The sequence below is a fragment of the Homalodisca vitripennis genome, chromosome 1 (genome assembly GCF_021130785.1).
Source record: "Homalodisca vitripennis isolate AUS2020 chromosome 1, UT_GWSS_2.1, whole genome shotgun sequence".
In the NCBI taxonomy this organism is placed as follows: domain Eukaryota; kingdom Metazoa; phylum Arthropoda; class Insecta; order Hemiptera; family Cicadellidae; genus Homalodisca; species Homalodisca vitripennis.
Window position 1 is genome coordinate 230,532,487 of NC_060207.1, and position 25,080 is coordinate 230,557,566.

The window sequence follows — 25,080 nt, forward strand, 5'->3', positions numbered from 1 at the left end:
GGTGCTGGATAAAACTGTGTAACTTTAAATAATCATTTTAAACGATAAACACTGAAATTTGCTCATCAAAACAATTAATTTATTACCACTTACCCATCCAAAAGATGTAAGCCTGTCAGAGAGCGAAATAAAACAACAAAGAATGTCTCAGTACCAGGAATTTATAAATTAATATTTAATAACTGTTAGTTGAATTAAAGTGTTTAATGAGTATAAAATACTCGGTTTAAAGTGTCCACCGTTAATTAGGAGGAGGAAAGGAAAGGAATTACGTAGAGTTGTATCGTTGTTATGCCCCATGTCAATACAGCAGCGACGAGGGCGCAAGCGTTACTCTTTGTTTCCTCCCTCTCACTCTTCTGTCTCTATCACACCCAATATCTTTTTATCTCACTTTCACACTCACCTTTAACAAAACGCTGCCATGAATCTAATTACGTATGTTCTTTACCCTTTACAACACACATTCCACCGTTTTATTTCTTGTTATGCTTTCAGTTTGCTCCGTGTTTTCATAATGCGAATATAATTTAACGACAACTGTTACTTAATTATCTCCTCTTTAAAGAAAAGCAGCTGAAGGCGTATTTTACTGCAAAAATATTTAATATCGGGCACGTTAAATGTTATATGTTACTACATTTAACATTATTATTTATTCTTGAAATGTCTACTACTAAAACACAGTTCATAAATGAGAAATATACGTGTATATGACATGAAAGTTTAAAATATGAATATAAAAACTGCTCTCATTTTCTCATCAAGTATTGCTCGAGTAATAACAACATTTTATTATTTTATTAAATTAAAAGGCATTTATATTACGTTATCTGGTTCTATTTTATGAAAGCAGTCTTTATAGTTGTATAAAACAGTACTCATAAGGTCTAAAAGCATTTTCAAAGCCGATTTTTAAATAAAAAGCAATAAGATTGGATGCATAAACGTCATAAAGACTTCTTCTACTTTATTTTGCTGTGTAATTTATTTTACAGCCCCTTAATTCGTTATTATTTTTTAAAATTTAATGACAGCGACGTCCAATAATACATTGTTGATTGTAATCTTCAGGAAAATCTAATTTTTATTAAATATAATACTTTTATTCTTTTTTAACAGGCTGGATGGCTTTATAATTTCTTTAAAATGTTTGGAAGAACATGTTTAAATGTTATGTGAGCATTATTCTAGCTTCTAAATACTTTAGAGATGTACGATGGTGATAAGCTAATTATATCCTATGAACCGGTCTGAAATTGTTATCACCTGACACACATGTGAGGAGTTTAAAAAAATAATACTGATTGCAAGAACCATTAATCTCCATAACAATCATTAGTTTCTGTTGTGATATCTAAATAATTTGATATCGGATATCCTTACACAGGTCCATGGAACGTTTTAGATGATTTAGTTGTTTTTAATCATTTAAGTGTAAATTTGAAGGTATTCAAGCACGATTTAAGCTATCAAAGGCATCAAGAAGCTGAATGTACGTGTTGAGGTTTATCGAAATCGGTTAACTACTGAAAAGCGTGGTTTCTGAGGAAACGTTTTAGCTCGCTCAGCATAAATGTGTTTTTGAATGAAGTTTTGTTTTACGCCAACTTTAAAACTTTTTAAATATGATCAAATCTTTGCAAAGTTTGGCCGTATGTGACAACTTGATACCGGAAGAATAACAAAAATATACTTTACGTGTGGCATACCTAAACGTGTCGTAATATTTAACTTATCTAAAGCATGTATTAGTAGAAAAGTATAATGTTCAATTTCAGTATATGTAGAATTAAGGTACATTTATAGTTTTCACTCATGAACTGGATTCTTGTAGTATGTCCTCTGTCTAATATGCAATTCTGTGCTGTTCAAAACCTTAATCTGTTGACTGCAAACTTAAAATCTTGAAATATGACATATAGTGAAAAAAACAAAAAGAACTTGATGTTTTCATTATACTTCTAATATGAGAATTGTATGTACTAATTTTTAGCTGAAATGTAATATTATTATGTATAATATTAATGAAGGATTATTATAGAATCGATACGCATAAATGTTACGTACAATTATTTTTAAATTTTATCATCAAAAATATGTTTTATTTAAGACAAATATATATATATAGTACTAGTAACACAGTGAATTTAATTTCAAGATAGACAGACAGACGGGCACAACTTTATTCAGTCCCTTGAGTGATAGACTTTGCTAACGCTCAGCCAATTTCTTTAATAAAATAAATGTAATTGGAGAAAGCCTCTCTTATTGTGTTTTAACTTCATATCCAAAAAGAAGAAGAAGTAAAGCTATGAAACGTGAAACCTGCATGAACTTTATTTTTGTAGAACTTTGTAATCATATAATATGACATGTAACTAAATTGTTGTTAGCAAAACTCATATGGGAGACATGGCCTCTGATATTTCCCTCCGTTGCAGAACGTCGGTCGCCATTATACCACGTCGCTAAAATACAACCTCGACGAACGCCAACCCAGCGTAATCAAGCCGTGTCCAAAGCTCGCATTACAAGGAAGATTGGAGGCAGGGCTTCTCATCAGAATATAGGATAATCAAAAACTAGAGTATAATATTAGGGCTGGGTGCCCGTGGTAACCAGGCAACTAAGACTCGGTTGCCATGGCAACCTGTTACTAGCTCGTCCCATACCTACCGTACATCGTCATTTTATTTCGTTTATCTAAAATGGTTTTAAATTACACTCCCTCTGTTGATTCAATGTCGAACCATTTCCTTCACATGTTCACCGTACTGTGGAAACTTCTAACAGTTCAAATTGATGGTAGTATTTTAGTTTGATTTATCTGTTTACCAAGGACTTACATGTTTATAGAATGTAATTAAATGTACCTGTAATAAAGCTTTTTAGTTATTATGTTAAACAGTGTATTGAATTATGTTTGATTTTGCAAGTAATATTTGTATGTATTATATTTTTGTCTACATGTGAACAACTTACGCAATGGGAAGTATATAAAAATATAATAAATAAATATTAATACATAGAGACATGAAACTATAAAGTTACTATACTGATATTGTGATATCTCTCGTTCAAGATGCCTTCGTTTAATAATGGCTGTCTCAATGAAATGTAAGATTGGAATAGTCCCTAAATCGTATACGTTTTTAATTCTTACAAAGATTTATGAACCATTTTATTCAATACCTGGTAATAAAATATATCCTACTACCAGTATATAGTATAGGTTGAAAAGGGTTGTATCGAGTATTATTTAGAGTTATAAATAACAACAATGTCTTCCTATTCACAATGCATCGAAATATTGCTTAAGGAATTATATTTTTGTTATATTTTGACCTCGCTGTGGAAAACAAATCCATCATAAAACGTATTGAGATACAGATTGCATAAAATATAACTGATAATTGGACTAACATCAAAGACTTCTAATTCACACGGCGTCGAAAAAATTGCTTACACAATTGTATTCTTGTAATATTTCGACCTTGCTGTAGGAAACCTCCATCATAAAACATATTTAGAAACAGATTACATAAACGTATAAATAATAATTATTGGACTACAATCAAAGTCTTCTGATTCACACCACGTCGAAACATTGCTTACACAATTATATTCTGGTAATATTTCAGCCTCGTTGGGGAAAACAAACATCATAAAAAAATGTCTTTAGAAACAAATTATTTAATTGGTATACATAAGTAATAATTTTACTAACAATAAAAGTCTTCTGATTCTCACCACTTCGAAAGATTGCTTACACAATTATATTCTTGTAATCTTTCGGCCTCGCTATGGAAAACAAATCCATCATAAAAAACGTCTTCTGAGACAGATGACATAAACATGTTGCTAATAATTGGACTAACATCGATTTCCTCCTATCTACCCCACTTCGAAAGATTGCTTTCACAATTATATTCTTGTAATCTTTCGGCCTCGCTATGGAAAACAAATCATCATCATCACAAAACGTCTTCTGAGACAGATGACATAAACATGTTGCTAATAATTGGACTAACATCGATTTCCTCCTATCTACCCCACTTCGAAAGATTGCTTTCACAATTATATTGTTGTAATCTTTCGGCCTCGCTATGGAAAAACATCCATCATAAAATGTCTTCTGAGACAGATGACATACATATGTTGCTAATAATTGGACTAACATCGATTTCCTCCTATCTACCCCACTTCGAAACATTGCTTACACAATTATATTCTTGTATTATTTCAGACTTGCTGTGGAATACCATCTTTACGAGTATTTAACAAATTTTAAACAAATACTGACAGGATAACGGGATTTTGGATATTTTCCATCGTCATGGTTACAAAAGTTATAACACAGCTGTTGGAGGATATCCGAGTATTAGTATCCTACTTTCATCCGTGCTGGTGTGATGTGTGATTATGTTTCTCGTACTCAGGACTTGTGCTCGGGACTTGTATTCTTTGCAGTGATAGCCCCTGGACTACACTCCAAGTAGCATTTGTGTATGTTTGAAACCATTCCTTTCCCTTCTATTCTTCTTACTGTTCTTTCTTTTTGCATCTACTAATACGTCCCCACCTGACGAAGAGGATAGATTCCAATCCTCGAAACGTTGTGTTATATCTTTTGTAGCCATATCAATGGTAAATGTCCGAATTCCCGTTATCCTGTCAAATCTTCCATCGTCAACATCAAACTTTAAACAAAGAAATACTGTCAGAAATATGGAATCGCCTTTGTAAGTAGGGTGAAGGATTGGAGCTTTCTCGTGATTGCCTGACGAAACTAGCCACCAGGTATGATCAATATGGTTTCTTTTCCTATATTTGCCAACTTTTTTACAATTTACCACTATCATCTTTGCTGAAGATATTTTCATTCCTAATTATTTTTAAATTATCAATTATTATCCTTGGACATTAGTAAGAATTAAAAAAGAAAATACTATTGTTTAGTCAAATTCAATTGCCTTTTCGATCCTGAAACTGTGTTCTGCAATGGCCGATTTTTTCAATTTCACGTCTGTTGACTTATGATGGTTCCCCAGAGAAAGGGGCGGAAATAATTTCAAAAAGATAATATTGTAATCGATGTTTTAACTTGGTGTGAACTGAAGGAATTTAAATTATTGTACAATACATGTTTAGCTATAATATGTGGTTAAGATCTTCACCGCGGCTCCATACTGACTGAGACCGACTGTTGTCTCTGTGTGAGATTGACCGTAAGGTAGGTATTTACCGCAGTCAAGGGGTTAATGTGGCCACGTAAGCCTAAGGATTGGAATACAAGAGTTATGTTAAAGTGTAGACTTGTATGATATAAAGCACTATCTTTAATGTGATTTAATTAATGGCTAGCACGAGGTATCTGATAAATACTTGGAAATTTTAGAAACATTCTTTGTAATATATTAATTCAAATTTTTATTGATTTATTTGTAATATAAATCTTTCTCTATTTTATATTTCTATGAAATGTTTTAATCTCAAAGTCTGGTTAAATCATTATTTTTATTAATTAGATTAAATAATGAGGGACGTTAGTTCTATTGAGGTGGCAATAAAGATGTTTTTTACAGTGTGGACGCAAGAGAAAGGGACTTCAAGCAAGCAGAGAGGTGGTCTGACGAGACGATATTCGGCAACAGGGCCTACTTCATGTCCGAGAAACAGCCTGCCGAGTTAGGCGTAGACCACATACGAGAAGAGGACCAGGCCATATATCGCTGCAGAGTCGACTTTAAAAGTGCCCAAACTAGGAACTCTAAGATCAATTTAACCGTTATAGGTAAGTGTTCCGATCACACAAGCATGTATATTAATAGAATAACTAATGGTTGAAATGTTTTATCCGTAAAGAACCTAAGATATTAATTATTATAATGTTTAGTTGAAGCGCAAGTTTAAAGCCGATTGAAGTAAAGCAGCGTCTCAGAAACTTTCACGTCATGTAACAATTGTAAGCGATGCAACATTGATGCAAAGATTCAAGCATATTGCCTTAATAGTTTAATTTTCGATATATCCTTAGTAAAAAATCACCTGTTTCATTTAGGTTTAAAAGGAATACTTTCATCCAAACAGGATTATTAATTGTATTTTTGGTTTGCGTATGTTATAATTCCATGTTATAACTCTATTTATAAGTAAATTTTTTATAATTGCAAATTTAAAAACTATTTATTGCTGTACCGTTTCCAAATACGAAATCATGTAAATTGCGCATGTTTTACTTAAAAACTTCTTCACAAATTTAGGTACAAAATATAAAATCGGATATTTGGATATATAGTAACAATTTCAGTTGAAGTATGGAGACAAGTTTTAGGTTTCTAATTTTTTTTCCTTAAGAATTCAAACTCATTTATAAATAATAATCCTAGTTATAATAAACTTTTTTAACTTTTATAGTTTTTTCAATCATGTGGGAACATACAGTTTTACAAAAAATGGAATAGGAAGTTTCTACTTTTTATTCAGAAATCGTTCTAGTTTCTACCTACCTGTCTCCTAAAAATACCTCTAATAAACTATATTTAATTATGTTTAAATTACGACGTAATAAAACATAATAGCAGATTGGAATAACAAGGAATGTTGTTACATATTCTCGTTAATACTATTTTAAGGAGAGTACTCTTAACTTACGTCATTCACTACAGTTTCGAGACAAAAAGCGAATATAATTTTGTGAATAATACAGTAGGAATTCTGTGAAATCTCAGTCAAGTTTAGGAAGTCTTTTGATACAGTTCCTACTATACCAAGCATGTTGTCATGCTTTTCAAAGTATCTGAGAGATGTAACAGGCTTTTGATTTACCAATGCATAATACTCTTCATCAATTGTTTAATAAATAGGACAACTCAGGTAGGCTAACAATTCAAAGCTAGATACAAATTGTGTTTTACTCAAAAAATGTATCTGGACAAATTTGTAATATATTCCAAAATTCACTAGTTATTGTTATGTTTTAAAATATAATAATTATAATTCTTTATTTACCTGTGAATTATCAAATGATTGTTGTAAATCAATTTACGTAGTTTTCACTAGATTATATTATTTAATTTGATAAATAACCGGTTCCCATATTCTTATATTATTTAGGGTTATCTTAATAATCGCCATTTACATGTACATAACAAGTTTTATATAAAATTAAATGTATAAAATCACTAAATATATATAAATATTTTGTTATATCTAGGATTGAATCAACAAAGTCTAATTGATTATCAACTGTGATAGCAGTCTGTTTAGGTGAGGATTAGGAGAATCTGAAAGAGACAAAAGAACAGGTATTTAATGTGAAAATAATAACTTGTAAATATTAAATATATTTGGTACATAAATATATAGCTTAAAACTGCAAATCTTTTTAGAAAAGACAATTCTATAACATTAGTACGAGATGGAAACGAAGAAGTAAATCATACTCATGGCACCTTACTTGGGAAAAAATCTGAATTTGTAAGTTAATCAAGAGTCTTTTAACACTTTAATATATAGGATGTTATTAAATAAATAAAGGTGGGAAATAAAAGAAATATGGAATCTTACTTGAAACAAGATTGTCGAAGTTTCTCTAATGCATTTTTAACATTTAGGTAGATATTTAAAACCTGGTCTCATGATTTAATTTCCTTTAAAAAATCATGACATATTGTTTGTAGTCTAAAGCCATTTTATGAAGCCAGGCTGGTGTGAATATTCATGATGAACAATCCCTATGAGGAAAATTCCCCCACTTAAAATTACTTTCGGTACAATGACCTACAACAAACACGGTCTTAAAATAAAAGTGTATTCAAGGGTCTTTGTAAATAGATTAGACTATCGCAGTTTTTAAGGAATAAGGAAACATTAATTTTAGTATTTTCCAACTGATTATGTTTACTCCAATGAGACTAACATAGAAGAAAATATATGGTCATCTGTGTTAATAAGAAGAAGCATACCATCAACTCGAAAAAGTTAATGAATTCTTCAAGTTCTTAGTGGAAATCTATTAACATGAAAAGTCGACGATTATTTCTCAGGCCAAAATACACAGCTTATTCATCATTAACTATAGACAGTTTTTTTTTTTTAATTCAAAGACAACTTCCACTTAAACAAATTGAATATTTGACTTAAAAGTACATAGAGTAACAAAAGAATATTTTTATGGATATATTGAATTAAATAAATTTTCAGTGTTTATGTACCAAACTTAATTCTTTTGCATTGAGCGAAAAGGAAAGAGGAATGGCATCTCCTGGTATAATATGAAGGTAACATTTATAAACCAGCAAAGGTTGAAAATCAGGAGAATTATGAATGCCAACTGCCAACTGCTTGCATGAATGCAGGTTTTAATATAAAGGTGACCCCTAACAAAGTGCAACACTTCCATATTAAACATTACTTGATCGTATTTTGATGCAGTCAATGCAACAATTTATCTTTGATTGAGCTGTTATATATTAAACTAAGAAATACATTTAAAATTAGGCCTCTTTAACGCGAAAAGGAAACTAAATTATACAAGAATAATTAATATTTCGTTTTTTAGAAATTGATTTGATGGTACATATTAGTATTAATGGACCGAATTAAAGATACAAAAGACAAACATATGGTCAAAATAGAGTACCACACAAGAGAAGAAATTAAAAAAAATTAAGAATGTATAATATAGTACTCGTCAAATACTAATCTTAACTGAACAAAAATAAAGTTACACTAACCACTATAGGCCAGATTCAAGAAATAAAAATGATTGCTGTGCGATAAGATATGATATCACCACTAAAATGAGGAGGAACTAAACCTATTATCTACAGGTTAAAATTTTGATGGATCATTTCCCATCCTTAACCATGGGGTTGAACAAGTCTTACTCTTCGATAAAAACAGAAAAAACTCAAGACCTTGAAATATAAAAAAAACTCAGTCTGAAGAAACATAAGTAAGATCATCGGGTTAAAGCCATAAAGCAGTGAAATATTTTATCATTATATTTGATAAATTATTACCCGATCGGTTCAACGTAATTTTTAGTGCATGAAACAATATTTTATCCTCTACCTTAGACGTCTTAGGTTTCTTAAAAAAATTTGTACATGCCGGCACTGGTCATTTAATAAAATATATGGTAAAATTCAACATTTATGTGTCTCTAAAGATCAATTCAGTTATACCAATTTATATATTTTATTAATTTACAAAACTAATACTCGTACAGCCCTATCAAATGATTTTTTTTGTTAAAGAAGTGTAATACTGTTCCTATTGTAATGAAAAATGGAAGTTACTTTGCTATTGTCAACAATTGCGGGAAATGCGGTACAATGCAATGTACAATGGATACAATTTCTAGCTAAAAGGTATCGATTGCATTTCTGTAGTTGAATTGTAACTAATCTGATGTAACTAAACTGTCCTTCGGTTCCATTGTAGTTGTGGGCTATCGTGTAACTCGTACCCAAAAACCCTAACTAGTTGAAAGACATGTCTATGGCTTTGTACCCAGAAACCCTTCTATTTAAAAACGGATCCATTACCAAATACTAAATGAATAAATGTATTGTAAACGTTCTGGTAGTATCTGGACTTAATTAAAATACGTAATTTAATTTAATTTTATACAGTTATTGCTTGGAGACTTATGAGTAATATTTATTAACTAAATATTACTGTCACGTAGTGAAGATACATTTTTGAGAGACTAAAGGACATCAACAAAAATGTACAAGTTTATTTTTAAATAATATATTATTTCCATATATGCTAGACATTTATTTAAAAGCCTTTACTACACTTTATTTTACAATTAAATGCTATTATATAAATGTTTTAAAAGTATATAGTTAAAATTTATCAGGTCTATTTACTAACCTAATATTGTAAATCAAGCCAGAAAGAAAATTTAGAAGACTTAAAGCACATTAATAATATCACCTTATACTGTATATACAAGCTAGTGGTTCAATGAATAATAAAAATTAATATTAAAGATCAGATCTCGTAATTAAATTAGATTAAGGGAGAATTACTATATATTCTTGTTAATCAAAGTTTATTTTCCATCCTCATATACAATGGATGTATTCTTGTTAAAATTACTAACATCTATTAGAAATTTAAATAGTGCAGTAAAAAGGAAATACTATACTTAATTCTGTAAAGTCAACGTATGGCTTTTAGAACTCTATATTTCATGTTGAAATCAATGTGAATACAAATGTTAATCGTTGTGAATCATCCTATTGTAGCTGTCTATTCAATTCTGTGCATAAAACATAATAAGCACTAAACTAACTTGAATGTAATATGTTGTAAAATGAGATAGATAGTAGATGTTCTGGAATAGTTACAAGATAGATAGTGGCAGTTGAATACGAACACAGGAGAAACTCATTGTAACATTCAGGACAAGTTTCCTACTACGACAGAACTACCAGGACAGCATTCTCGAGCACGTACCTCTACAATCACCTGCATACATTTCCACGGAGAGGAATCGCTCAAAACCATCTTACAACATCTTGAGGGGTTTGTTCGAGTTAGGAGGCAACCAAGGAATCCATTCCCAAGTTGCTCTATTCCCGAACACATCTACGTTGGAAGCTATACGATATATTTCTTTCAGAGAAGCTCATGAACTTTGAACATGACTTTTTTGCATGCAGGAACCTCAATAACAGGTTAATATAGTCTTATATATAGCTGCAAAATGTAGCCCTTTGTATCCAACTTTCTTATGTACATCTTAAATTTATGTGTTGAATTTCCGAGTTTACAGTATTTTAATATGTGTTTCACATTGTATTACATAACGAATCTCTAACATGCACTGCAACAGAATTACTAGAAGTAATTCACGTTTCTAATGTAATTGAGAGTTGAACTTGACAATGTACTTTACTACTGATATAGAACGTATAATTACTAGAGCTAACAGTTGCTTTCCTCTGCTATATGTATTAATCAGCTAATAATTATGAATTAAGTGCTATACACATTATTGTCTTGCTACTATCGCTTTGCTGTTTACATTTATTACTAGCAGACTTTCCTTATTTCTTGTGTTATTCTTTACACCTGAGTTTGCTAATCAAGAAACATTGAGTGAACTACATCAAATTTTGGAATAAATCAATTGGTAAGAAATATTATATTTGATTTATTATGTGTGCTGGTTGCTACTGTAACTGTAACTTAATACGAATATTCCAGATAAATGTTTAGAAATTTACTAAATGCCCGTTAGAAATTCAAATTTGCATTTCAATTGGAATCAGAATATGATTGCGTTACATACAGTGTGTTATAGCCCTTTACATAAAGCTTATTAAAACGAAGAAAAGCATTGCGCATTTGGTAGGGATAGAAGTAACGAACTACTTAGAACATGTTTTAAAAACCAAATAGTTTTATCTCTTATTGTGGTAGAAGATTACTCCTCTACTACTGCTGTAAACTATCCCAAATACGCAAGGGATAAATCACAGGCTACACCTCCATTCCACCTATCATGAAATAGAAGGTTGGAACTTTCGTTCAATATCGTGAAAGATAATTAAGAACTCTAGAAAGAAATAAACTTTATAATTAATTGTAAAAAAAATTTAATTTTTCTTCTCGTAGTTAAGATCTAGAAATTATTAACGTATTAGGTGTATGAAAACCTTAAAAACACTTATTTAATAAAAAAATACGATACTTTTAAGACGAAAAGATTAATATAGCCTACATAATTCCACTAGAGTCACATCAAATGAAATCTGCTATAGAGGCATTAAGCATCGGTTGAGTGCACATCTAATTGTCACAGAATGTAACATACACGAGTAAGGAATTACAATAAATCATACCAAGTTGAGTGTAGGGCAAGTTTAACTACGCGGCGTATACTTGTAACACTACATAAACTAGACAGTGGTCTAACTTGCAGGATGTATACGAACCAGATGCTGATGCCAAAACTTTAAAAGGGAAAATCTGTATGCTTTATGTTAATTGTACTATTTCGAAGAATCGCCTACAAATACATAGCAGTATGAATTAATAGAAGAAATAATTGTAAAATGCTTTCATTGGATTGTACAAAAGTTTTAGTCAAGAAATGTATAATTTTGATTTGAAGCGTCATTTTTTTATATAAACATATGGCTTTTGAATTCAATTAAATAGTAATTGAGTAATTGAAGTAACAATTTACAAGTGTCACTACCTAAACTATTCGATAATGTTAAAATGCTTATTATATCAAATTACTGCGATAATTAGGATTTTCTGCCTTTACGCGAATTGAAATAATTAATTAAAACTATTAGTTTATGCGTTAAGAACAAAATATTAAATGATATACTAATTATATATGTAATAAAAGTTCTATTGTATGCTCGATATATAAAATCCTTATCAGCAATCTTATACATAGTAACTTGTCCATCATCATAGAAGAACAATGAGCCGAAAAAATTATACCTTTTACCTTCGTAAAAGAAGTTCTTCTTATAAAAATAACCTTATTTTACTATTAAGCATATATTTTGTTTATTTTGACGTTGAATCTTGTATGGATGTCAGTTAACAGTTTTATGGGAATAGAATATTATTGGAAATACATATTTTACTATAAATAATAAATATTTATATTATTTATATAAATATATAAATAATACTAATTAAATATTGTTGGAAAAATGTAATAAAGAAAGTAAGTGTAGATCGAAAATATTTCAAAGATCTGTCAAAATAATGTTTTTTTTTTTTTTTCAAAACAATTACATGTTCTTAATACCACCTTCATGGGATCTTCTGTCAGATATACAGCATTAGGTTCGACACAATTTTATTGCTATAATAGTATCTGGACGGATTACAGCATATTCAGTATTTGTTTCAATTAGATTGAGTGGCCTGATCCTGTTAGGGGCAGTTCAGGGGTATCGTGTGTCGTGGGAGGGGGGTGTTTGATGGAGGGTGAGGGGTCCCCGCTGAACAAGTGTCCGTTGCAACAACAAATAACACGATTACATCGAGCTAGCCCCGCTGTTTGGCCCCGGTTTGTTTATTTTCCTCCGTTGTTTGTCCCCGTGCTACTGAAACTTCAGGTCGTAAGTTGATTTCAATCGACCGGCCGGATGCTCCATGTCAAAGTCTTTTGTCAATAACGAACTATTTCATTAGGTTTTGGCCAGATCTGTTTGTTACGTAGTCAATCAAGTTTCGTGACCACTCCCCGACACGTGTGACGTCATGACGTATGATTCTAATCACGTTTGCTTGTCGAGAAGGAACATTTATGAATTAGTATGGTGGGTACTGCATATACTTATGGTATGCTTTAATGGAAGGTATTTACCTAATATATGATTAAATTAACTTATACTGAGAATAAGAGATGCATTTTACACGGATTTATATCAATACTATTGAAATGTACAGATTTGAAGTAAATACTTTAATACACAATATATTACTCAACTCTATGCTAAATACTAAGAATTAAATTATTTTCACTGTTACATAATGATAAATAGTGATTATATTATTATTTGGGGAAACCAATACAGTGCCCATGGACATTTTTGGTGATGTCCTACAGAGTGATTCCAGAGGATACTTCATCCGGTCATGGATGGCACTGCAAGGGTTAATCAAGACTAGCTATATTAATTGGAGGACGACTTCCATCTCAGATAATGCATAACAAGCATTAATAATTATTTTTTATTAATAGAGTCATTTAACCAGAAGAGTTCACTTCTGGCTGGTTTATACCTTCCAGTTGAACCCAGACTGGGTACAGCAAAAACCGACGTGTCACTTAAATCTGGTCAACTTTATGGATAACCAAGAGCGGTACACAACTAACATCAAATGTTGAGATTCTGGGGCGCAAGATTAATCGATAGGTCTAGCCTAATACAGGAGACGACTGATGGAGTTGGTGGGGTTTGTTCCCTAAGAGTCAAAGTCTAGGCTCTATAGGGTTTGCCAACCTATACCTGCTTTGACTGGAGAGGCTGGTAGAGAGCTGGCATCTCCTTCTTCCTAGGGGACATGACGAGATTCTTGTTCTAAAGTTTTCCTCGTGAATCTCGACAGGAGGTGGCCCTATACTCAAAACCTTACCCAATCAAAATATCACTCCGAAAGCAGCGCAAACATCCTGAAAGGACTAAGTGTAATTTTCTAAGCTCCCTTTAAAAAATAATTGAGTCATTGCCGTCACATTTCAGGAATCCTCATGTGAAGTTTGACGAAGTCAAATAGTAAGAATATACACATAATAACATAAATATTTGTTATAAAATCATCTTTTGTTAACTTTTTGTTTTTATTTAAGAAATGCTGTGAAACCTCTTCGGATGAAAATATTTTCATCGTATCGTTTGGGAACATATTTTGAAAAATAAGTAATATGGAAGATTTTAAATTATACTTACAGTATATTTCCACGTATGAACGCGCATCATATAAGAACGCGTTATATGATGTTTCACGTACAACCATTGAATTCGGCTGTGCATAATTTTAGCCTATAAGTAAAAAAAAAGATAATCTTTTACCTGCCTGGGAATGAAAAGATTTATTTTATGAATCATCACTGTTTCTCTGTCTGCCCGTCCGCAGGACATATCGAAAATAAAATGTCCTATGGACTTGAAATTTAGTACGCAACCTCAGTGAAAACTGTAACGCTCCACTTTATGTTGCGTACTCATTCCTTGAATATGAAAAATTTAAAAAAATGTATTCCTCAGTAATATTTTATCTTGAGTATTTATTTTTCCAGTGCCTCCCTCCAAGATGGCCATTTTTGATGAGAGCCACATCGAAAGGACGTCTGTCGTTGGTCCTTACACGGAAGGATCCGACCTCATTTTAACATGTGAAGTTCACGGAGGTAATGTTATTATATTCAAACATATTTTTTTCATTTTCAGTTATATCTAATTTAAAATCTTATATAAACATTGGCTAAAAGTGATTAAAGTACTTATAAATTCAATGGTAATGCATTAATTTAAAACTCACAACTTGTATGTTGTTGATATTTTTAATGTTTGTCCCAGATAATAATGGTTTATTTATCAGTGGACGTATGTAATATTAACTCATGTAACATATTAACAACTTTTAACTTGAATTTTGAAGTAGCTTCAATGTTAGAGAAAGATTGTTCATTCAAAAAATAAAGAGTTAATTGAACTGTTATTGGTGTATAAATAGGAAGACCACCCCCTCACGTCCTGTGGTACAGAGGAGATGAGATAATCACGAACAGAACCACGGTGTCACCGAAGGGAGGCGCTGTAAGGAACCAGGTGGTTCTGGTAGACCTGGGCAGGGAGGATCTACACTCTGAGCTGACATGTAGGGCGTGGAACAACAACAAGACACTCCCTCTTAGCTCTACTGTCCACGTGGATATGAACTGTGAGTTATTATCAGACCATTCTCAGTTTTAATCATCTACAATTCACTTTGCGTTTCAATGTACTTCCACAAAAATATAATAATTTACAAGCAAACTAACTTTAATTGTGGGAATAATGCTAAAAAATGTACTATTTTTTAATATCGTCGTGATTCGTGTAATATCAACACTCCTGAGGGATTTTTACATTACAGTTGAACCTAAAATATATATATATATATATATATATATATATATATATATATTGAAAAATATGGCCACTTATACTTGTGAAACCCTATGAATGTTTTGAAGTGGCACACCACTAGCCTAAAATGATATGGAACTGGAGTGAAAAGGTGGATCAATAGGTCTAGCCTATTGCGGAGCATGACTTTGTAATGGTTGAAGCCTAATTTGCGTTAAGCCTTTGTCTAGCTTTGACACGATGCAGTGCTGTCCACTGCACGTTATAATTTTAGAGGATTTGCCAGATCTGAACTTCCGGTTATCCAAATTCATATTATGGATATATATCATGTTATCTCTTCTTCATGGTAACTCAACTAACACAATCAAAACCCATCCTGAATTACCTGTAATCTCTGGATGCAAACGTAAAGAAGTTTCTAGTCTAATTAATTTAAATAGTTTTAAAAGTCAAATATTAATATAAATATTATGTTTGCAATTGACCGTGATTATCTCAAAAACTACGTTGTAAACTACTACCTCAGAAGAACTCTGACCGTAGGTAACAAGAAGATTCGGTCCCAAGTTAGTTTGTTACGAGAATTTTATGTAGTAATCACAGTAGGCTTCAACAGTAAACAAAACCTTCGCGAGGGTTCAGATATTGCACTGGAGGGCCAATATCACACGTATCATATTCTCTTTTGCAGACGGATTTCAACGTCGACAGAATAACACAGGCAATGGTACTTGCATGAATCTGTTGTAAGGACAGTTCGCAGTCATGTGTTTGTTTTAAGTTGCTTGTTTGTGCTTATGAGTTGTACAAATAATGTCTTTTACACCATTTTCTTAACAATACTACTGGTGTAATGATGACGAATTTCAAAGAAAATATCTTCATAACACGAAAATAACCTAACTATTGGATTTAATATTGAGTCAAGAATCTAATATAAGTGTTAAAAATAAACACTAGTGCTATTCGACGCGGATTTAATAATTTTTAACAGAGTGCGCTTTATTAAAACTTAAATTTTATTTCAGTTTATGTCTCTATAATAATAATAATATTAATAATATCACTTTATTGCGATAACAATAATAACATTGCATACAAACAGCAAAAAATATTTAAATGATAAAAAGGTAAGCCTACACGTCATTAACTCACGCACACAGTCACATGTTTTCTCATTCAATCTCATCTTCATTCCCACCAGACAATCCTGCCACTGCCACACCAGAACCAGAGGATTGATCGTGTTAGTTTTGAATTTCGTCCCAGCGGCTCTCCATAAACTCCTCAACCGAGTAAAACACCCTCGACACCAAAGAAAGGAGTCTTAGTCGAGTTTTAAATTTTTTTGGTCATTCAATTGTTTGATCTCTTCAGGGAGCTTATTGATTAGCTTGACACCAACCTATATCAGTCTATTGTAACAAAACGTGACTTAAACTATCCATTATATGAAATCTCATGTGCGCTTGTTCAAATAAAAACGTAGTGCAGCATGTACAACAAAATAAATTGTATAGTAACAAAAATAAGAAATGACTGTAGCTCTGCAGTTATCAGTAATGAGTTAATAGCATACAATGGGTTATGAGTATAAGGCCAGTGGTTATACAATGAATCTATAACGATATCATGCAGTGCTGAAACAAATTTGTGCTAAGCGAAGTCACGGAGATAAATGTTATATAAGATAGTAATTATTAACGTATGTTATAAATTTCATGTAACGAAAAAATTCGAGTACATACAATTACTAAGAAGATAAATAAGGGATAGGAAACAGAAATGTTTATTAATAACCATAACAGGCAAGAATGTAAGAAACATTAACTAGTTTAGCACCATGTAAGAAAACACAATATAATTAACCTTGGTAAACATTCTATATTATGCTAATGCATATTTAGACAAAGCTGAGGAAGGAATATGAGAAATAGTTCGGATCCGGATGGTTTTGGTAGCACGTATTGTATAATTTATTACAGAAATACCTTTTTATTGTATTATTATTAAGATCAAAGATTTAAAATTTATATTCTGCTTATAGAATTTCACAAATCCACTTCAGTATTGGACGAGACAATACAAGTTCAGCTAAATTTCACACCCGTACAATATTTGAAATATTGTATACGCATTTCTTGTCCATCACGTTCTTCTCATCATGTATGAAATGCCGTTGAATACCAAATAAAATACAACGGGTGCAGATCTTTGTATTCCAAAACAAAATGGATAATACTGTAGGTTCAAAAGTTTATAGTTTAAAGGATAAACAGGGGCTGTGCTCCAGGAGTGATCCTCTGGAATCTTGCCAAGCCACAAGTGCCAGGATCCAGCGCACCGCCCGCCCGTTTAGGACAAACCTGAGATAGTTCACCTCGGCCAAACACACCCTACTATATTTAGTGAAGCCATTTAATTTGCCAAGAATTCCATTCCGCTAATTCCCGCCTTGAATGCAATAGTCAATTATTATGTCTTTCTGAAACATTTTCCTTACCTCATATTAGTTTAAAAAAAATAAATATTTTGTCATAATTTACCGTATTATTTCGTTTTTATCGAAATTGATCCTTGAGTATCCAGAAAGATGTTTATGTACTCCTATTTTATCTTTACATGATATTGAATCCATATTAATATATGTAGTTTCGTTTAAAAAAATCTACTCACACTATTACAAAATGCGATTAAATATTAATGTTGCATCGTTTTTTGTTAAAGTTTTCCACATTTTTATCCCTCTCTCACCCTCAATTTTCTCCGTCTCGCCGTATCCTACCCGCTCTCTCATTCAGTTCTCAATAAAGAGATACTTTATCATATTATCTACCAGTGAATACTTACAATACAATTGTTTTAAATTAATAAATTAATAGGTTCAAGGTTTATTTACAGACCCAGGAGATAAATTAATTTATAATTTATGTAGTCATATCAGCTGTGGTCAAATATATTCTGATAATATACATGTAGGAAATACGTTAGTAGGTAATAGGAATGTTTTTGGAAATTCTATTTTAGGAACCTAATGCCGAGCGGTCTGAAGTCGGACTTTGCTCGTGAGTTCAAGGTAAGATCTCTTCTGTGACCTTAGCACTTACGAGTATTTATCAATACCATCGTCGTTGTACTGTATCGACTCCCTCCTCCTTTATACTCTATTTATTAATTCTCGTACAGGTAAAAGACCCATGAAGACGGGTAGAATAAGGATTAAAAGGGCATCAGCTTCTCTTAAAAATATTTACTTTCATCCTTCAGACTGTTGGCAAGGAGGCCTACACTAGCTTATCTAAGGTCAGCCATATCCCATAACGTTACACCGGGGTGGAAAGAACTGGCAGCCCTAATGTCATAAAACCGTCCAATATTCAATATGATGTCTATTCATATGAATCTTTTAAATAAATAAATATTCATGGCATAGCATTCTGAATATTCCATATTCGGGAAATTCTATTATAGAGATTTGAATCAACGTAAGATGTAAACTGAAACTACTATAACTTGTAAACCACAAAACTCGTAAAATCTTGTTCAAAGTTATTTCAGGGAAATTGATAAGACGTTACAAATCCTGCATTTGTAAACATTTATTTCAAATTTTAAATATAAATTTCAAAAATACAATGCATACAATTACATACTTACAAATATATACAAATTTAATATACAAATTCTTAATAAGTTAACTACAAATTGTTTTATAAATAGAGTATTCAATAAAATAGACCCACTATAAAAACTTGTTCAATATAAGGAGGTTATATATTTATATGTTTAGACAGTTATATAAAATCATTCCAATCGTTATTTATCTATTACGAATGATATTGTTTCTTGATCTAATAATTATTTTACTTGTACATTATGTATTAGGGTTATTATTTTGTACCAAGTAATAAGTATCTAAAGTCTATTAATCGTTAACTAGATAGAGATATGTTTTGAAAGTATTTATGTAAATTTTTAAATTATAGCGAATGCCACAAGAATGTCTTTAAACATAATTAATTATAAACTGTAAAATTTATAACTTTTTATTTATTTTAACTCTGTCAATAGATTCTGCGCCGGACTTAGTTAGATAAAATAAGCAAAAATGTAAATATGAAATAAATAAATCAGCAAATAAAACAAGTTTTTAATAATAAATGTTATTGTTAAATAAGCAAACAAGTTATTATTACCAATATGCACGATATGGTGAGTGAGTAATTGTTTGTATAAACCTTGTCAGAACATTACATACAATTTTACATCGTGTTAGAAAAGCAAGAGGTAGAACTGAATATTATTAACGTAAATAACAATGTATCAGCTGGTTAGTTTTAACAATAACGGTGAATTTAATCGTTATTTTTATATGATTTTATTTCCTCGCCAATAGATCATTACTTTACACTATTTATCAACAAGTTCGATATGAATTTAAAGATAAGATTTTTAAATCAGCTATTGCATGAGGACCATGATTATATTTTGGATCAAAAACTCAGCCAGGGCAGAGCACAGGTATGAATGAGCCAACAACTATCAGGTCAAGAGGAAGCATAATTTTTCTTAGTTAGCCAAAAGGCTTCAGTTATACTTAGCCTTATTCCATGAATTGACTTGCCTCATCGCAGAACTCCTTTATCCATGTTTGTGTATAATGAAGTTACATGCAAAATTAAAAGTCTACAAATGATATCGGTCTCAAGTTGTCTGCGGATATTTATGATGCATATTTTGTGAAGTGTTGGAATGTAATTTGTTTGTTCTTCTATTAAAAATTTATTTATTTCCGTTTTATAGTTGTTGTATTAGCTATCCATAAGACCAATGTCAAATATTTGCTAACTCTGAGCCAAATCCCAAAGACACACTCGCACCATCTTGGAACTCAAAGCGATGTTCCTTGTATGAATACGAAGCTTCATACACAATTTGGAAATTTCATGCAGACAGACAGACACGAAAGTTTGCAATCCCTTAAGTAATAAACTCTGCTAACGCTCAGCCAATAACGATTATACTCGTTAATTACTAGCTCCATCATAGGTAATATGGAAAAGTCAGGAACCTACTTGTTTAGATGGTGACACTCCTGTTAGCTTACCTAGGGTACGGCTATATTTTGTAAATGAAGTCATTTTATAAATATAAAAACGTTTAGTAAACTTATCTAAATTACTTAAATTAAACTAATGTTTAGCAATAGAAGTAGTTGTTATCTAATTATTAACTTAAATGCTGGGGGATATTTCAATACATAATTTCCATTTATGTCTAGTTTTTTAAAAACTGTTATGAAAAAAAAAAATTACTTATGTTCCTTGCTTCAATATTATTTCAATTTTTAACTAATAATTCTATCACAGAATGTGGTTAACTCCTAATACTTATTATTTTAAACATTTGCGTTGAAAATTAAATAATTATAGGCATTAGAATGAGAAAATGTTTTAATTTTTAAATTTAATGTTCCTTTCAATTTATTCAACAAAACACTCATGGGATTTACGTCATATTGAACGGAATTATACAGCAAAGATATAACTGTGTTATTATGCCGTATGTTTTAAGGGAAAATAATTATCAAACAATAAATTCTCGTTGGAAGAGAGAAACCCTTGGAACCGTGCCAGCCACAATGCTTATGGTCAGGGAAACCACAGCCTTAACGAGAAGTATTGGGTCCACGACCCTGGTCTAGTCAGTTTAACTCGCTGGTGTCTGGAGCATCTTAACTCAGACAACTCTGCTACTATATAAACTGGCATGAGTATAATACACTCATTTAACTTATCTTTTTTCATTCGTTTTGAACTTTAAATTTTTATATTAACGAGTACAACGCTCTATTATCTCTAAGTAATATTTATGTCTCGTATACTTATTAATAGGCTGGATGGAAACTCATAATACCGACGTTGAGATTATTGTTTTGCATAGGTGGTATGTGTTGTACCTTTAATAGCGTGCTTTATTAAAAGGATTTTAAAGTTTACAATACATCTTTATGATGCAACGTTAGACAACATTAAGCATCATATATGATAAATAGTTAAATATTTGTTCTTCTTATATTTCAGATTTTATAACTTTAATATAATGGACTGTGTATTACAAGGTATTTTAGTATTAAAGCCCATTGTGGATTCTAGAAGTATGAAATTACATTAAATTAATGACACCCTAAGAATGTATAATTTTAGTAGTCTCACAAAATTCTGAAAACCAATTAGTTTTATAGATGTAACATAAATTTCTTGTCCAAAGTAGCAAAGATGGAAAACAATCTTAGACACATGAAAGTTTCACAGAACTGTTATGTCCTGATATGTTTGCCGCTGAGATCTAATTTGCCAAAGTGTTAAATCAAAACTTTCCAAGCATTCTCTTATGTTCTGGAACCTGCAAACAGAAACTTTTTCATTCATACAAAGAGAGAACATTACTTGATAATATTCCTGACTATTTTGAAAAAGTAGTCTATAACACATTCCACAATTTTTTAAACATATATCAGTAGTCAGTTCAAAATTCTTTAGGTAGTATGGACCTGTTTCCAACATATTATCATTGTTTTATAAGAAGAGGTAATTCATGCAAAAACTATCCAAAGATCGTTTCAAGGCATAATTTAGATTACTTGGGAAAAAGTCCTTCCGTCTCTTTAACCACAGATTTTGGACACAAAGCAACACATGAAAACGTATAGATGGGCATAATCATCTACAGCCATATGTTACACGCAAAAATAACAAACCAAGGAGTTTATAATGTTATAAGATTTAAGTTCTCCGTAATTTTTATGGATATATAAGCTTTCGCATGTTGTTCATAAGTGATACAATGCCTCCTCATTTACTTATATTAATTTGATGTCTACCTTGCTAGTGAAAAGGATCTAGGATCTAATCATTTTTTAATCTTGTATGAGCGGTAATTATTAACTTTTGACCTCCATATTCAAACGAGCAGTTACACAGGCCTGCATTTTGGTAGTGAAAAGGTTTTTATTAGTAATAATGACATCCACTAATTCCTCTGGAACATTCCATACAACGTGATTGAATAGTTCTAACTATTTCATAAACAATTGAAATATTTTATAATATGGTGGAGGAATACTAAGTTTGTAGTAATCATAGTGTAAGCACTTTGCTCTGAGATATTATGCTAGAGATACGAGTAAATGAGCTCTATGATGATTTAGAATCACAAATAGACTTGTGAGGTACATATGACTTCAATGTTCATTGTCAAGAGGCTGAAAAGTTGAAAAAAAATCCCACTGGAATTATCTCAGGATTAATGCAAGAAAAAAGCACTTTTCGTTCTAATCAAATATATCTTACAATCTAAGCAATACTATAGTTTGCCTTGTAGCCACGCTAAAAAATGTACATACTTGATCTGAACAGCTTACTTTACTAAAAAAAGCTTTTTTCAGCTTAATTTCGGCTCTTGTAATCTTCATTCGGTATATGTTATTCCTGGTGCCCTAGTACGGTTTCTTTTGTTGTTCCTATTAAAAATAGATATATATATATATATATATATATATATATATATATATATATATATATATATATATAGGTCTTCTTTAAATCTAAGGTATTTCTGTTGCAGCCGTAGCGATTGCTCTGATGTTGCTATCAAGAAAGTATATAAATACTTTACGATGAGCTAAAAAGTCTAACTCAGTCAAAATGCGTTTATTTCTTGCTTTTGTAGCCTACTTCCGGTCTAAAGTGGTTCCGGTACAATAGGGTATTTGCCTTGTTAATTATACAGCCTACATAGGTGGTTTGAAATTAATATCGTTAACAAAAGTGACTACTGTCAGGAATTGTAACCTACTTAAACTCTAACTTACCCCCCCCCTCCCCTCGGCGCTGTAGTAGTGTTTCCATTATTGTCCGGATCAATAAAGTTTATACATACGTTGGTGTAACACAACCTACTTCGGACAACAGTGATTATTTTTAGTAACTGGGATTTAATTTATATCCAAGCTTTCTCGATACCTGTATTCAATGTATGTCAAATTTAACCTTAAAGTATATCGGGAAATAATATATAGTTCATATAGGGTTGAAACTCTAACTAATCATTATTTATGGATAGTTGATATTAATGAAAAAGAGTTAGTTTTTCCACTTAAGTGCCTCATCAGGCACGTTTTTGTGAAATATTATCGTTTTCAAAATACAAGAAAGACGGAAAAAAACAAAAAAAGGTTCTTATAGGGTTATTAACTTCATTTCAGCCCTTATAAATACTCTATCGTTATATAAAATGTTTATCTCTTGATAACATAACGCACGGATATTTCAAACTTTATCGTTCTACGTTGAACACAAAGTTGTTAACAAAACTCAACTCCGTATTAAACGTACAACAAAACTTATTCCAATATAAACAACTAAGGGTGTATCATTGGAAGGAAACTTGAGAAAAATTGTCACGTTTAATCAAAATCTGAAATTGGAGGTAAGTTTACTGGTAAAAGTATGCTTCATAAACAAAGACTAGTTAAAAATAAATGATATTATAGTTATAACATATATTAAACCTCTAATTAGTTACTTGCAATGATTTAGTTTCAGCCAGATCAATTTTAAAACTAACTTTAAAACATGTGCAAGAGAATAATTACATCTCATCGTATTTCTCTGTTTTAATATAATACGAATGGCTTTAGATGGAATTATAAATGCAGTATTAAACTGATAAATAATCATCTCATTCTCTATTTAACGTATTCTGTTTTAACGCACAAATACCAGAAGTTTTAAATATAAATGAAACTGCTATACATTAAACCGTGACTTTATAACCCCAACTACCACGATATTCCGTATTTTACATGTATTCCTTAATAAAGATTTATGTGTATAAAGCTATTAAATTCTTCTCCAAAGCTCATATTGCACCTTAAATATTGAACTTTACGATTATTACCCGACCAGGATTTGAATAACCATTGTTTCGAAAACGAAGCACCCGTCGTATAATGAATGTTGATAAAATTCTTTGCTCGTGAAGAAAGAAATTAAAATCAAACAATCATTCATTAAAGTTATACTATTAAGCTTCGCCGATAATAAAGCAATGTCTAAACATGTGGAAATAATTAATGTAATACTATAAATTATCATTGTACTAGTAATATGCATGTATCTTAGTATTGCTTAGATATGTTGGAACAAGTATAATTCGATAATAATAAGATATTGAAATTTATGGAATGAATAATTATGTTAAAACCGTACGACAATGGGTATATATATATTTATGGTTAACTATAAATGGTGTGTAAGGAAATTAGCAAATACACATTGGCAGCAAAAATCCAAACAATGTTCGTATAGTATACAAAACCATAACTCTTTATCGTGTCTATTTCTTGTATATCTTAGCATCGATTTCTTAATACATCTAT

General features: G+C 31.2%; 1 protein-coding gene across 1 annotated transcript in view; it reads left to right on the top strand.

Annotated features, from left to right (window-relative positions):
• LOC124353133 (nephrin-like) overlaps positions 1–25,080 on the top strand; it is an 83,511-nt gene that overhangs the window by 23,681 nt on the left and 34,750 nt on the right. Inside the window, exons 2-4 of the mRNA XM_046802986.1 lie at positions 5,589–5,797; positions 14,804–14,914; positions 15,241–15,447. Coding sequence (XP_046658942.1) covers positions 5,668–5,797; positions 14,804–14,914; positions 15,241–15,447 — 448 coding nt within the window. The 5' untranslated portion in view covers positions 5,589–5,667. The remainder of the gene's footprint in view (positions 1–5,588; positions 5,798–14,803; positions 14,915–15,240; positions 15,448–25,080) is intronic.